We start from the raw sequence: 15,578 nt of genomic DNA, 5'->3' as shown, positions 1-15,578 counted from the left end.
GTGCAGCGGCGCCTCTGCTGCCTTGGCCACCCACCATCCACCATGGTGGCCATCAGGAGGGACCAGCCAGGGTTCAGGTCCCACCGTGCCCAGGACCTTTCCCTCCTCTCTCCCTGCTGTGTCCATCTCCTGGGGTCCATCTCCATGGCTTTCCCTCAGCCCCACAACCCCACACGTTGGGCAATGGGAGCTATGGGAGCGGCTCAGCTCAGCAAACAGACTCAGAGGCACTCGCAGCTCCTCAGTGCTTCCAAAGGCCTTGGAAGGGGGAGGAGAAAGCACAAAGTCCGGCAGGGCTGGGGACAGCGGGAGGGATGAGAACCGGACCCTAAGGCTGTCAGCAGGGATGGGGACAGGAAGGGGATCCAGCTCCAGGAGAGCATCAGCATCTCCCCAGGGGGGCTCAACCAAGGAGAAGCAGCTTTAGAAGCACTGCCCAAGGCAGATGGAGCCCTAGAGACTGGATGCCAGTGAGGTGTTGAGCTCTGACTTGGGAACACTCAACCATGAGATGGGAAGTTCAGGCTGGATGTAAGGAAGCTGTTCCCTGTGAGGGTGCTGAGGCGCTGGCACAGGGTGCCCAGAGAAGCTGTGGCTGCCCCATCCCTGGCAGTGTTCAAGGCCAGGTTGGACACAGGGACTTGGAGCAGCTGCTCCAGTGGAAGGTGTCCCTGCCTGTGGCAGGGGTTGGAGCTGGAGGAGCTTTAAGGTCCCTTCCAACACAAACCAGACTGGGATGCTATCAGGGATTCCATGGCCACCAGCACTCGGGGTGCTCCAGCTTATTGCACCTCCTCCTTGCCCCAGGCAGTCACCAAGGTGTCACCACCCAACCCTGGCATGCATTTGTGACAGGCAGGTATGTGCCAAACAGCTGGGCTGGGCTGGGAGTGCCCTGTGCTGTCAGCACCATTGCTGCAGGGACTGGGAGCAATGGGGACAGGGACCAGGGTCTGGATGTGCAGGAAGGGCTGGTAGGAGAAGAGAGCCTGGTCCTGGCACTGCTCCTCCATGAGGCCCTGAGCATTTAAGCATCATCTGGTGCTGGGCGTTATGGGGTGGTTCCATAGAACCATGAAATGGTTTGGGTTGGAAGGGACCTTAAAGCTCCTCCAGCTCCAACCACAGGCAGGGACCCCTTCCACTGGAGCAGCTTGCTCCAAGCCCCATCCCTGTCCTGAAAGCCCCCCCCCCCCCCCCTTCCAGCCCTGCACAAACACAGAAGCCTATTCCCATATGCGACCACATCTCCTCCTGCTTCCACTGCACTTCCAGAGCAGCAGCTCCACTGACCCGGCCATGGAGGGATCCCAAACCCTGCCTGCTGATGAGCATCCCCGTCTGGTGTGCATCTGCCTTTGGAGGTGGGAAGGGAGGGCAGGATCCACCCCTGGGTGCTGCAGCCACAGCACCAAGGAGGGATGATGCTCAGAGACCTTTCCCAAGGCAGGAGGCATGAGGTTCCTAGAAGCTCAGAACAAGCTCCTCTTCCCCATGGGGTCAGGGATGCCTGCAAGGGGTTCCTGCCCTCCACAGGCATTTGGAGCATCCTTCACACCCAGCAACAGCCCAGCACATCCTGCTTGGGGCTTCACTGGGCACAGTGGGGTCCAGGAGCCACCAGCCTCCATAGGGGCTGCAGCCAAGAGCCAGCCTTACCCGGGTGCACTCATTGCATGGATTGGGAAGAACACCCACCCCAGGGACCCCAGGGCGGTGCATGATGCCACAGGGATGGGCTGGACTCCCAGGTGCGGTGGGAATGGGGATGGAGCTCCCCTCAGCTCTTACCTTGCGGTGCAGCAGCTGAGCCTGGGGCCCCCCATTGCCTTCGATCTCATAGCGGACACTGTTGAAGAGCGCGACCCCGAACTGCTCCTTATAGCACCGGCAGAACTCGCCCAGCACCTTCCCCGTCCTCTCTGCAGGGGGACAGTGTGGTTGTGTTAGCAGGGGTGGATGGGGGGGGCTCCTCTGCACCCCCCCTCCCCGGGACACCCTCCCCGTGGGCACAGGCACCACATGGGGCCAGCAGCATCGCTCCATGTTGGCCTTTTCACACTGATGCCGTGGATTCCACTCCCTGGCAGGGAATTCCTGATGTGGAGCTGATGCCGGTGATGGTGATGGTTTCCTGTGCCTTGTACACTGAGATTGGGGGCAACCCTTTTCCAGCCCCGGGCATCGTTCATCCCCACCCGACCCCGCTGTGCCCCATAAGGACCAGCCTACAGAGGGGTGGGGAAGCTCCGATGCTCCAGCTGGGAGATGAGAAGGGGAAAGGACTCACCGGCCCCCCCACCCCCCCCCCCATGTCAGACCCCCATGGTGCTGGAGAGCATCCCCTTCCCCAGCAGCCTCATGGATGCCTGGGGCAGGAGGGACACTGCAATCACCCCCCCAGCCCCAAGGCTCCTACTGGGCCATCAGCCACAAGGGCAAGTGGCGCTGCATCCCCCCAGCCTTTGCCAGCACCCCTGACCCACATACACTGTGCCCCATAGAGAACCCCCTGCCCCATGGAATACCCTCCCCATGCACACCCTGCCCCACAGAGAAACCCCTGCCCCACGCTGCACCCACCCCTCTCCCCACACCAGCTCCATGAAGCTCCTGCACCAAACCAACCCCTTCCCAATGCATCGCAGCTTCCCCAGGGCTGCCTTTGGCCTCCCCTCTGAATCCTGCTCTCAACTTCGCCCTGGAGCCTGTGAAAGGAAGGAATCCAAGTCTCCTCCAGCCCTTCCCGACGGCTGGAGCCGGTGCCAAGGCACTGGGGAGGAGCCATGCAGCGCTGGGGGCACGAACCCAGACTAAACACCCCCCACGCTGGCCCTGGCACCGCTCACCGGAGCCAAGATCCCAGCAGCAGGCAGGGAAGGAGCCGTTTGCCGCAGGGGATGCTGCACATCCCATGGGATGAGGGGAAAACACCACTGGGATAAAGCTGTCCCGGGGGGGATGCGCCGCGATGGAGGCAAACATCCAGCATCAAGCTGACAGCCCCTTCCCAGTTAAACAGCCCTTCCCCGTGGCAAAGAGCGAGGCGCCTGCACATCCCAGCTGGGAAATTCCTCACCCCCGAGCTTGGCATTTTCCCCTGGAAAAGAGCCTGTGCTGCAGCTCCGCCTGAGCCTGGCTGCGGCTCCGGGCAGCGACGCAGACTGCTCGCATTGGGAAGGCCATTCCAAGGGTTCATTTCCTTCCAGATCCTGGGAAAAAGGAGCTCCTTTGTCACTCGCTGTCCCTGGGTAGCCAGGGCCCGAATGGGAATGTTGAAGCCAATGGGAAGCAGGAGCCGATGACTTGCAGGCACTGAAGCAGATGTGCACTCAAACACCTGCAGTGATCAAACCTTGCCCAGCTCAATGGGGGCAGAGGGAACACAGGGGGGCACATCCCAGGGATGGTGACTCCAGCACTGCCCTGAGCACCCGTTCCAGTGCCTCAGCACCCATGGGGTGGTTGGGATGCCCAGGACCTTGCCCCTGCCCTCGCAGTGCAAAGCTGCTCCTGACCCCTTATCTGCCTGCAGCCACGTGTGGGTTAGTCCTGGCCATGGCTGTGGGAAAGGGGAATGGGAGGATGAGGAAGTGCAGGGGTGCCGGGGCTCCCGATGGGACAGGAACTGGCACCTCCCTGGGAGCACAAAGCTAGTGATGGGCTGGGATGTGACAAAGGACACAGCTCCTGTCCCTCCTGGACCTGCAGCCAAAGCTGCTCAGGGAGGAATGGGAGGTGAAGGAGCCAGTGCCCAGGGTGCTGCAGGTTGGGGGGGGTCAGGGCACCCATTGCCATCATCAGCAGGGGGTTCCCGTCCTCTGCCCTCTGTGCTTGGCTAGAGCACAAGTGTGATGGGAATGGCTGAGGGATCTGGGGGGTTCAGTCTGGAGAAGAGAAGGCTCAGGGGGGACCTGAAGTCTCCCTACAAGTGCCTGAGAGGAGGATGGAGCCAGGAGGGGCTGGGCTCTGCTCCCAAGGAACAAGGGATGGGACAAGAGGAAACGGCCTCAAGCTGCACCAGGGCAGGTTTAGATGGAGCTGAGGAACAATTCCTGCCCCAGAGGGTGCTCAGGCATTGGAACAGGCTGCCCAGGGCAGGGCTGCAGGCACCGGCCCTGCAAATGTTCACACAGCGTGGAGACGAGGCCTCAGTGCCATGGGTTAGGGGTGGCCTTGGCAGGGCTGGGAATGGTTGGATTTGATGCTCTTAAAGGGCTTCTCCACCCTGGTTAACTCTATGGCTCTATGCCACATCAGCTCCACATCCCCAGCCACCTCCATCCCTCCCCATCACATCTCCAGGGACCCGCATGGCCTCCCCATCACCCACCAGCACGCCAAGGGCACAGCAGAGCAGCACCCCAGGGACACCCTGCCAGGGTGACCCAACAGGCAGCGCAGGTCTGCCCTTGTCCCCACGACACCTGAGGACAGAGGAGCCTGAGGGCTGTCTGGGTGGAACCATCCAGGCCCTGCTCCTGCCCATCTCCCCAACCGGTTGTGCCAGCACAGCCACCACGGAGCCCGAAGCATCGTCACCAAGCCCGAAGCATCTCCAGCACAACAGTCCCAATGGGAAGGCAGCAGTCCTCAAGCAGGCAGGGTTGCAGCCCAAAGGCACGTGCAGCCCTCGCCTATGGAGAGGTCACAGCCTGGGCAGAGCAGCCCTGGTCCAGCACCCGTCCCTTTGAACCAGGGCAGGAGGTGGATTCCACCCTCAGAAGCCACAGGAAGCTGCCCAGGCTGGTCCAGCAGCCCGGCCTTGGGAGCATCTCCAGCACCATCAGCAGCCACACACATGCACATCTCCAGGCAGAAGCCAGCTCTTATCCTGACCTCCCATATGAGCAGGGCCAGCCCCAACCCCAGCATCAGAGCAAAGCCAAGGGGAAAACACAGCCCATGAGCTCCAGGACCAGCCCAGAGCCCTTATCACCTGGAGAGCAGCATGGGCAGCCTGAGCATATCCTTCCCTCCAGCCACTTGGATGTGCTGCCTGCACTCCTCACAGAACCACCAGGGCTGCTTGCAGAGCTCTGGAGCACCAGTGCTCAACACCTCACTCCCCTCAAAACCATGTGAAAATGAGAGCGATGCTTTAAATAGCCCAGGCCAAGGTCAGCAGCATCAGCAGCTCTGGCAATGGGAGGTCAGAGCCTCTGCAGGTCCTGCTGCAGCTTGCCTGGCCCATACCCAACAGCAGTGTTTGTTTTGCCTTTGCTCAGCATCCTCCAGATGCATCCATGACCCATCCACAGCTTCACAGCACATCCCACCCAGGACAGAGCCCAGCTGGGACATGGCTCAACCCTGGTGTCTCCCAGGGTTTGGGGACCAGCTCAGCCTCCCTCAGCATTGGGATGCATTGCACAGTGCTGGGCAAAGCTGCTCCTCAGATGAGCATTACCCCTGTGCCCCTCCAGAGATACCCGAGGAGCTGAGGATGGAAATGGCCTTTCCCCTCTCCTCATGTGGCAGGATCTCGGGTGGGCAGCAGAGGGTTAAAGCATAAGAAAAAGGCAGGGAGGATGGATCTGACCCAGCCTTCACCCCCTGCACCCTGCAGGAAGGTGCTGGCAGCCTCTGGGGATGCAGAGCTGTCCCCTGCTCCCCACCGTGTGCTGGCAGCACCACCGGGCCCCAAGGGACAGGGACAGGACAGGGAGCAGGACGTGAACCCACACACACCCATGCACAAACATGCACGTACATGCACACCCATACACACCCCCCATGCACACACAGGTACATGCCCCACATGCACACCCATGCACACACTCCCAGGAGAGGCTGGAGCCCAGCATCTGACACATCCCAGCAGGAACACCCGTGTGCATGCTCCCTGCAGCCCACATCCCGCTTCCCAACCCCAGAGCCCATCCTCACTCCTGTCACACCTTCCAGACCCCCTTCCTCCTGCCATTTACATGGATAGGGCAGAGGGAGCCTTTGACATCCCAAATTCCCCAGCCCCCCCCAGTCTCTGTGGCCGGGACGGGTGGGAGCATGACCAACCCTTGTGGGATGCCGCAGGGATGCCTCACCGGAGGCAGGGAATTTTCCTCCTGCTCCAGCACATAAAGAAGGATCAAGCCAAGGACACAAAGGCCCATTGAGGCAGAGCCCGGGGCTGTGGAGCCCTGGCCCCCGCACACGCCTGATGGATGCTTGCTGGCTCATAGCCCATGGGACAGCCTGAGTCAGCCCCAGCTCCCCCCAAACATGTCCCACGTCCCCTCATTGCCACCTCAGCAGTGGGGTGGTGCAAAGGGATGTGCCTGCAGAGCAGACACTCGGGAGGACCAGGAAATCACATCCCCTTGCTGGGTGTCATTGAACCAGGCTGGAAAAGCCCTTCCAGCTCATCCAGTCCAACCATTCCCAGCACTGCCAAGGCCACCCCTAACCCATGGCACTGAGGCCTCGTCTCCACTGTGTGAACACTTGCAGGGACGGTGCCTGCAGCCCTGCCCTGGGCAGCCTGTTCCAATGCTGAGCACCCTCTGGGGCATGAATTGTTCCTCAGCTCCATCTAAACCTGCCCCATGCTGCTGGTGACAACGGGCATCCTGCTGGCAGGGCATGGCCAAGGCTGCTGGGGAAGGAGCTGAAGTTATCACTGATGCAGCCAGGGAATGCATAGGGAGTGCAGGAGGGTCACTGGGGCAGCAGCACAACCGATGGCACCCACAGGGACACCCAGGGGTGGCACAGGGTGATCCCGGCTCGGCCAGCTCACCCCTCGGCTGTGATCTTCACATGGGTAAAGGCAGCAAAACCAAAAGGGGCCCTTTCCCACCCTAACCCTAACCCTAACCGGCTCCTGGATGCAAGGGATGCTGTCACCAGGACATCCCTGGCTGTCACCACCCAGACAGTGGTCCATATATCCAGCATGTGAGAGGGGTTGGAGGGTCCCAGCATCCTGTCTGCGCACCAGGGAGCATGGGAAGCACCTGGAAAGTCATCCAAGCATCCATGCTGATCCCGCTGTCCTGCCCCTCACATCCCATTCTCCAGTTGCTCCTATTCTTGCTGGTGGCCCAGGAGGACAATGAAGATGGCTTGTCCAGCAAGGAGAACCCACCACAAGGACAAGCCCATCACAAGGGGGTTGATGTCAGTGGCTGGATGAAGGGTGGCCAGGCTGCTCCAGCGATCCTGTACTGGTCTAAATACACCTGGGGGTTTGCCAGCTGCTCCTCAGGATCCTGAATCCTGGCATAGTGCAGACAATGTGTCTGGGCATCCCCCACTGAGGGTACACAGCATACTGGGAATGGGGTGCATGGCACGGCAGGAACAGGGTGCGCACCCAGCGGGCCAGGGATGGGATACCAGGGCAGACCTCAAATTTGGGAATGTGAATCGGAGGTCATTCCCACCCAGAAACACAACCTCCCTCCTATGGGCCTGGCTTGGCCCAGCCGAGCATCCCGTCTCATGCAGAGCAGGAGAGATGGAAACAGGGAAAGACATCAGGGAAGAGAGCGAGGATGGGGACAGTTTCCCCTCTTCCCTGCCCGCACCCAGATGCACCCTTCACACAAACCTATCCGCATCCAGCCCAGGCTCTGCCCCAGGCTGTCCCCTGAATTGAGTTTATCCTGGAACACACTGGGAGCAGAGCTCCCTGTGCTCTCCTCCAGCTCAGCACCGCAGGACCCGCAGGACAGGGCTCACCTCCTGCCTCCAGCACGCTCCAACCCCCATTGGGAACACTCCCAGCTACAGCTGGAAGCACAAATGGGAATGGGGAGCATCCCGCTCCCCCCCCCCCCATCCCAAGGAGCCGCTGCCCTCTGACTCACAGGGCTGCGGGAAGGGTGGGCAGGATGGGGGCTGAGCAGGAAGGGATGAGGCAGCAGAGCCTGGGAGGAGAAACCAGATGGGCCCAGGCCTGAACCGGTTCATCCTCTCCCTGCCCCTGCATCACAAGGCTCTGCCCCCACATGAGTCAGAAGCAGCCGCGGTGCCAGCTCCAGGCTGGGGCACCCGCTGGGGACATGGCTCTTTGCTGGTGCCTGCACCAGGTCCCTGCAGCATCCTGCATCCCGGCTGCATCCCGGCTGCATCATGGTGAGGCTCATCCCACAGGGGTCCATCCCCACCGCGGCAGCACCCTCCTGGTCCCCACACACCTCACCCAGTCGCGATGCTTGCACAATGCTGCTCCCAGCCCAGTGCAAACAAACCTGCCCCAGCACGGCTGCGGCAGGATCTAAGGCACGAAATCCATGGGGCCAAAGTGAAGCAGCACCTTCAGCAGCACTTCCTCAGCATGGGAACAAGAAACCCCGCTCTCTGGTGCCCATCACTTGTTTCTCCTGCTGCCCAAGCCCACCAGAGTCAGCGCCCTGCATCACCCCCATTCCCGTGGCTTGGCAGTGCTTCCAGCCCCATGGATGAGGGATTTGTGTTTTCCTGCAGCTGGTGTCCCGCTGCTCTCCGGGAACAAGGCTGCGTGCGAGGAATGTGCACGTGAGTCACAAACGGCATCTGGGGCCTTGACACGTCTCTGGAGGAGCTGGTTGGGGTTGGATGGAGCCCAGCATGAGATGTGTGCACTGAACCTCCCTTCCCAAATGGGAGGGAGCCGGGCAGAGGATCCCCCTCCTGTGCTCCCATTCCTGCCTGATCCCTCATCCCTTTCCCTTTGATTGGTGCTTCAGTGGGGATGCTCCAAAGCCACAGGGCCCACAAAGGCACCGCAGCTGAGCTAAACCCACCACCAGAGGATGTGATGGCACTCGCAGGACAGTCAGGATACATCCCACAGGCAGGGAAGTAGCTGTGGGTAGAGGAAGCATTCCCATGGAGCAGCTTGCCTCAAGCTGGATACCCCCAAACCCTGGTGCTGGACCTGGCTGCAGACATCACCACGCATGGACTCTGTCCCCAGGGTCCCACCAGCACATGGCCAGGCTGGAGAAGAGCTGCAAACCCAAGGCAAAGGGGCCAGAGCAGGGGGAAAGAAGACTGAGCTGAGCTCTTAGGCAGAAGCTCTTCCCTGTGAGGGTGCTGAGGCGCTGGCACAGGGTGCCCAGAGAAGCTGTGGCTGCCCCATCCCTGGCAGTGTTCAAGGCCAGGTTGGACACAGGGGCTTGGAGCAGCTGCTCCAGTGGAAGCTGGACGAGCTTTAAGGTCCCTTCCAACACAAACCAGGCTGGGATTCTGTGATGGAACTTGGGCATCTCTGGGTCCCAGAGGCTCCCGGTACCAGGGGGTGGGTACAATCTATGGGATGCCCCAGCAAATGCTCCTGCGCTTGGCAGGGACAAGCAGCAGCCCCTTGTGCCCAGCCCCAGAGACAGGAGCTGCACCTGGCATGCTCCAAGCTGCTCAGTGCCAGTGGGAAACCCAATCCCACACCACGGGAGGAGACCAAACAAAGCCCTTTATGTGTCCAGACAAAAAACCCAACCAAACCCAAGAGGTGTTTGAACAAAACAGCCCTGAGCCTGCCCTGGGCTCTGCAGGACCCAGGGTCCCGCATGCCCCACAGTGCTTGTCCCATGCTGTGCCCCCTGATGCTCCCTGCTCCCCATGGAGGGTGATGCCCTGGAGTACAGGTCTATGGGGCTGGCAGCATCACCAGCATCTTCCATCAGAGCAGCTTCCAGTATCTGAAGGGGGCTACAAGGATGCTGGAGGAGGCTCTTCATCAGGGACTGCAGTGATAGCACAAGGGGTGATGGGTTCAGGCTGAAACAGGTGAAGTTCAGGTTGGAGATATGGCAGTTCATGTGCCTGTGGCAGGAGATTGGAACTAGAAGAGGCTTTAAGGGCCTTTCCAAAACAAATCATTCCATGATTCTATGATTCCTTGCTATGGGAGTGTGGGCAGCATCCAGCAGAGCAACGTGGCTCCTAGGCAAGGCAGGGATGTTCCCAAGGCCGGGATGTTCCCAAGGCTGGGTTCTGTCCTCAGGTGATGCTCTACATGCACTGGGATCAGAGTAAGAGACTCGGGAAGATTCCCTTGCAGCTCCACTGCCACTTTGGGTGCCTGTGAGCTGGAAGTGCTGCTCTCCTGCCCCACACAGCAGCACTGAGGTCTCCCCAGCACTGGGGCACATTCCATCATGCAGAGAAACCCCCAAAGGGGCATCACACCAGGCCCTAAGCTGTCCCATCCATCCCTGCTGCATGGGGACATCCCATCCTGGGTGCTCCCATCTCAGTGGGGTGTGAGCCCCCCAGGGCAGGAGGGCATGGAGAAGGGCACTATGCTCTACCAGCGGGAGCTGGGACCTGCACTGAACACTGCTGCCCTTTCCCTTTGAAAGGGGGGAAAAGGTGGAGTTTTACTCTTTCCTCCCCATCCGGTCCAGGAGCTGCAGGAAGCGTCCTTGGAATGAGCAGCTCTGCTCTGCCCCTTCCTCCCCTCCTGCCTCCAAGCTCTCCAGGACCAGAGCTGGGTCCTGCAGGGGCTTTGTATGGAGACCCGGAGCTCGCCTGCCTTCACACCTCACCCTGCCTGCTGTGTGGATGAGCATCCCTGCATCCCTGCTGAGATGTCCAGGGCGCAGCGGTGGTGGTGGAGGCAGGAGCCCACCCTGTGAGCAGTGTTCTGCTACCCCACATCCCTGCTCCTCGGGAGCAAGGGCAGGGCAGGATGTGAACTAGAGCCTGCAGTGCTCCAGGAGGGCTGGAAATGGGATGGGGGGTCTGACACGGCTCCTTCCCACAGTCTGGCACCAGGCTCCTGCACACAGGGTCTGCCCATGGCACCCAGCACTCATTGGGTCCCCATGGACCAGAGCTGTGGGTACACTCAAGTGTGTTTTAGTGTTTGTTTCAGTGATTGTCCCCATGTCCATGCATCACCTCTGCTGTCCCCAGCATGGCAGCACCATGGGTGGGAGCTTGTTGCAACATGATGTGGGGCTGGGGCAGAGGGACCGGAGCCCCATGGTCCCCAGAAGGGTGGGACAGAGCTGAGCTCTATGATGAGCTCAGCCCTAAGAGCTCATCTCAGTCTCCCCTTGGGCAGGTTCAAGCCATTCCCCTTGGCCTGTCCCTACAGGCCCTTGTCCCAAGCCCCTCTCCAGCTTTCCTGCAGCCCCTTAGGCACTGGAGCTGCTCAGAGCACAGCAGAGGGGCAGGATCCCCGCCCTGAGCTGCTGCTCACGCTCTGGGGGTGCAGCCCAGCACATGGGGGGGTTCTGGGCTCAAGCACTCACTGAAGCCAGGTCATGGGGAGCTCCTCATTGACCAACACCCCCAGGTCCTTCTCCTCAGGCTGCTCCATCCCCTCAGTCACATCCCCCTTTGCTGGGGTGGGAGGAACTCCCAGGATGGAGGTCAGGCTGAGCACAGGGAGGGCTCCCTCCTCCTGCCCCTATGGGGAGGTCACCAGCACACGAGGACAACGTCCCCTGCCCCAACACGTTGGTCCAGCGAGCCCCATGTCCCGACATGAGAGCTGCAGGTAAAGCCCTGGCGTGCCACAACCAGCCCTTGCCCTGGCAGGGAGCCCTGGCGTGCCAGGGAGATGGTGACTCCATGAGGAATGGAGACACCACACACACATCCCAGGACCCATCGGAGCTCCCTGCTCTGGTCCCCCTGCGGCAGGGTGAGGGTTTCAGCCTCCCACCAGCCCCAGTGCCCATCACCGGCAGCCAGGACATCCAGGAGCTGATGAGTGACCAGGCTAGGAAATGAGAGCCATGCACAGGGAGCCACAGCAAACCTCTTCCCACTGCTGGGAACCTGTTCCCACAGCCTTTGGCATTTACTGGCACCACCAGACCTGACCCCGCAGCCCATCCCCTCAGCACACAGCTTCCCGGGAGGAGGAGGATGCTCCTCATTGGCATGAAGTGGAGAAGCTGTGTGGAGACCTCAGAGCAGCTTCCAGTGTCTGAAGGGAACTACAAGGATGCTGGAGAGGGGCTCTGCATCTGGGACTGCAGTGACAGGACAAGGGGTGATGGGTTCAGACTGAAACAGGGGAAGTTCAGGTTGGATCTTAGGCAGAAGCTCTTCCCTGTGAGGGTGCTGAGGCGCTGGCACAGGGTGCCCAGAGAAGCTGTGGCTGCCCCATCCCTGGCAGTGTTCAAGGGCAGGTTGGACACAGGGGCTTGGAGCAGCTGCTCTAGTGGAAGGGGTCCCTGCCCATGGCAGGGGTTGGAGCTGGAGGAGCTTTAAGGTCCCTTCCAACACAAACCAGGCTGGGATGCTATCAGGGATACGCAGCCACTGATGCCTGGCAGGTGCTGTAGGGGGAAGGCTGTGGGGTTGAGGTTCGGTGTCACCAATGCCACCACTGTGTGGGCTGACACCTGCACAGGTCCCACCCCAAGTTCACAGCTCCTTTAGTCAGTAATTAAGGAGCTGGCAACTCCCTGGGAATGCCAGAGCAAGGTGTGAGCTCCCAAGGACCCTCCCTGCGCTGCCACCCACCTCCCCATCCCACCTGGAGCATCCTGCAGCAGCCCTGGGCTCTTCCAGGCCCAGGGGGCAGAGCCACCCAGCTCCTGCCTGCCTTGCTCCATGTCACCCCCTGGAGAAGGGGTCCATGGAGCTGGGACACACGAGGGAAGAGCTTCACCCAGCCCCTTGCTGATGGCAGCCATTGCCCTGGACAGGAGGGGACACTGTGCAAACCCAAAGGCACGCGGTGACATCTCAGGTTCTCCATCCCATCCCTGCCAGCCTCGTGTCCCCAGGGATGGGGCCTGTGCTGGGCATCACTGAGCAAGGAGGAGAGCGCAGGCCCTGAGTTGGGAACAACTCCTAACCCACATTTGGGAGGAAGAGGAGGAGGAGGAGGAGGGCAGCCCGAGGGTGTTGGCAAAGAGACGGGTGACTCAGGCCAGGATGATGTCTCAAGCAGGGCAGCAGGAGGAAGCACTTAGCGGTCACAGAGACTCTGGAGAAAAGGATGCAGGAGCTGCAGCTGCACCACCCCAGTGTAGATCCCACCCCTGGGCTGCCCCATCAGCCCCAGTGCAGGGATACTGGGACAGTGCAGGGAGTCAGGGATGCGCAGCAGAGCACCAGCAGTGGGGGAAAAGAATCATGGAATCATGGAATAGTTTGTGCTGGAAGGGACCTTAAAGCTCCTCCAGCTCCAACCCCTGCCATGGGCAGGGACCCTTTCCACTGGAGCAGCTGCTCCAAGCCCCTGTGTCCAACCTGGCCTTGAGCACTGCCAGGGATGGGGCAGCCACAGCTTCTCTGGGCACCCTGTGCCAGTGCCTCAGCACCCTCACAGGGAAGGCAGGTTTGATGTCAGAGGGGCCAGCGCAGAGGAGACCACACTGCAGAGCATGGGAAGGCTTTTCACTGCCTCCCTCCTGCCTTAGCCCACCTGCAGCACTCATCCCACAGCTCCCAACGGGATCTGAATGAGGCTCTCCCCATGTCCCCACTGCCCAGGGCTTGCTGCTGGTGGAAGCAAGATCCACAGGGAGCATTGTCAAGCTCCGAGTCCCCATCCCTGCTGCAATCAGGGGCCACAGCAGCCCGGAAGCTCCTCCGAGCTCCCCGGAGTTGATAGGACAACCAGGAAAAGCTGCTTGGAGAGGGGATGGATCCATCCCCAGCAGCAGCAGGAGGAGGAGAACAGGCCAAGCCAGGCAGGGAAGCCTGGAGTTCTCCCTGCACATTGCTTTGCATTCTGACAGCAAGTCCTGCCTTGCCTGGTGGGTTCTGGCTCCTCCCATCTCTGGGGCTTTCACCCAGCACGGAGCCTCTGTCTCAGTGAACCCAGTGCCTCCAGTACCTCCCAGAGAGGTTTCCCAGTGCAGGAGGGTCCCTCCTACCCACCTGGAACCTCAAGGGCTGCAGCACGGCACGGGACAAGCACCAGCCTCATCTCCATCATCCAGTTTGCCAGGAATCCTGTTTTTCCCATGAGAACGCATCTGCATCCCCCCAGTGTAACCGGCTCAGTCCCTGCCAGGCTGCAACCATCACCTTGACCTTCAAACACGTCATTTCTGGCCCAGCGGACACAGATTCCTGCATACTTATTCCTTGTTATTCTTCAGGATTCAGATCACGGGGCTTGGACAGGGAGCAATCTATGCACAGCTGAAGGAAGTTTCGGGATGTGCTTTGGACCCGATGCAGTGAGCAGCAGGGCCAAGCCGGTGCTGGAGCAACCCCATTGAGTTTCAAGTATGCAACACACGAACCCCACAGCGAGTTACAAACCCTCATCCAAAGCTCACAAACCTGCTGGCACCCTGCTGAGCCACATACCACGGCAGCATTCCTGCCAACCGGCCCGCACGGCACGGCCCATGGGCTCCATCACACACCGGTGCCACCACAGCCACCCCACGCTGCTCCATCAATGCCATCAACGCCTTGGGGATAAAGGACTCCAGAGCCGCTCCCGTGGCTTTATGGTGGAGATAGAAGACAGATAGGACAGAGCCACCTCCAAACCCTCGGCACACCCCAGCCATTGAGCTCGCTGCACAAGGTCCAGCACAAAGCCACCGGCCAAGGTGCGGCTTCGCTGTGGGGTTGCCTGTGGGGTTTTCAGCCTGGGGAGCTGGAACTGAAGCCAGAGCATGGCAGGGAAGGGCTGGGAGGTCAGGTCCTGCCTGCTCGGGAGCCCCAGGAACACAGCACAAGCGACTCAAAGCAGCTTGGGGGGGGGGGGGGGTGGCCCCACTTACAGGGGTCGAGTCAGTCACCAGTGAGACGCCCCCGCCACCCTCCCAGCCCCAATCCCACTGCACAGAAGCCGTAATTCCACGTTCGGCCATTCCCAGGCGATTCCCAGACGGAGCAGACATCCTGTGCCGGGGGCAGCGACGCCCGGGCCGTCAATGAGCACATTGTCACCCTTCCCCGTCCCATAGCGCTTGGTGGGGGCCACGCCGAGCCCTGCCTATTCACAGGGGTACCCCAAGGGCGCAGCCAAGCTGCTTCCCTCCGCCCCAAACCCCCCTTGGGAAGTGCTTCCCTAGGGATCCCCCAGCACTGCTAATGGGGAGAAAGTTCATCTGCGGGCCCAGCCCCAGCGAATCCCACACTGACAGTGGTTTCCCGGCACAGGACCCGGCTTGCCAGCACCAATCCGGAGCCCGGCTCCTCGCCTTCCCTTCCCGCAGCCCGGGGAAGCTCAAGCGCAGGAATAGCGGAGCCAACACAAACACCCTCGGCACAACCCAGTCCTTCATCTGGGAAGCAGACAAGCACCTCGGGATATCCCCCCCTTCCCTCCCGCGCCCCGCTCCGGGATGCGTCCAGCCATGGGATAGAAGAAAACACAGGGAAAATGCAACGTGGTGAGAAGAGGAAGAAAAAAAAAGGGAGGCGAGAAAAATAAGGAAGTTTGAAGTGTGGGAAAGAGGGCAAGAGGAGGCGGGGGGCTTGCGGGAACACGGGGAAAAGGGGGGGATTGAAGAGAGAGATGGGGAGAGCCCGAATGGGATGAGGGGAGCGGGGTCGGGAGCTCACCGGCGATGTGCTGGCGGCGACCCTCGTCCAGGTGCGTGGAGACCACATCTCCCATGGCGAGCGGAGCCGGGCCGGGGCGGGCGAGGAGGAGGAGGAGGAGGAGGAAGGCAGCGCCCAGGGCGGTCCAGGCAGCGCGGCGCCCCACA

At 60.9% G+C, this 15,578-nt stretch overlaps 1 protein-coding gene across 2 annotated transcripts in view; it reads right to left on the bottom strand.

The window, feature by feature from the left end:
• Positions 1-15,578, bottom strand: part of LOC101868973 (protein Niban 2) — a 26,206-nt gene extending 10,628 nt beyond the window's left edge. For both annotated transcript variants that reach the window (XM_034067369.1, XM_034067370.1), the window contains exons 1-2: positions 15,433-15,578; positions 1,792-1,922 (exon numbers count right to left, since the gene is read on the bottom strand). In XM_034067369.1, coding sequence (XP_033923260.1) covers positions 1,792-1,922; positions 15,433-15,487 — 186 coding nt within the window. In that variant the 5' untranslated portion in view covers positions 15,488-15,578. The remainder of the gene's footprint in view (positions 1-1,791; positions 1,923-15,432) is intronic.

This window comes from Melopsittacus undulatus, chromosome 11, assembly GCF_012275295.1.
Source record: "Melopsittacus undulatus isolate bMelUnd1 chromosome 11, bMelUnd1.mat.Z, whole genome shotgun sequence".
NCBI classification, from domain to species: domain Eukaryota; kingdom Metazoa; phylum Chordata; class Aves; order Psittaciformes; family Psittaculidae; genus Melopsittacus; species Melopsittacus undulatus.
This window is presented reverse-complemented; position numbering and strand designations above follow the sequence as displayed.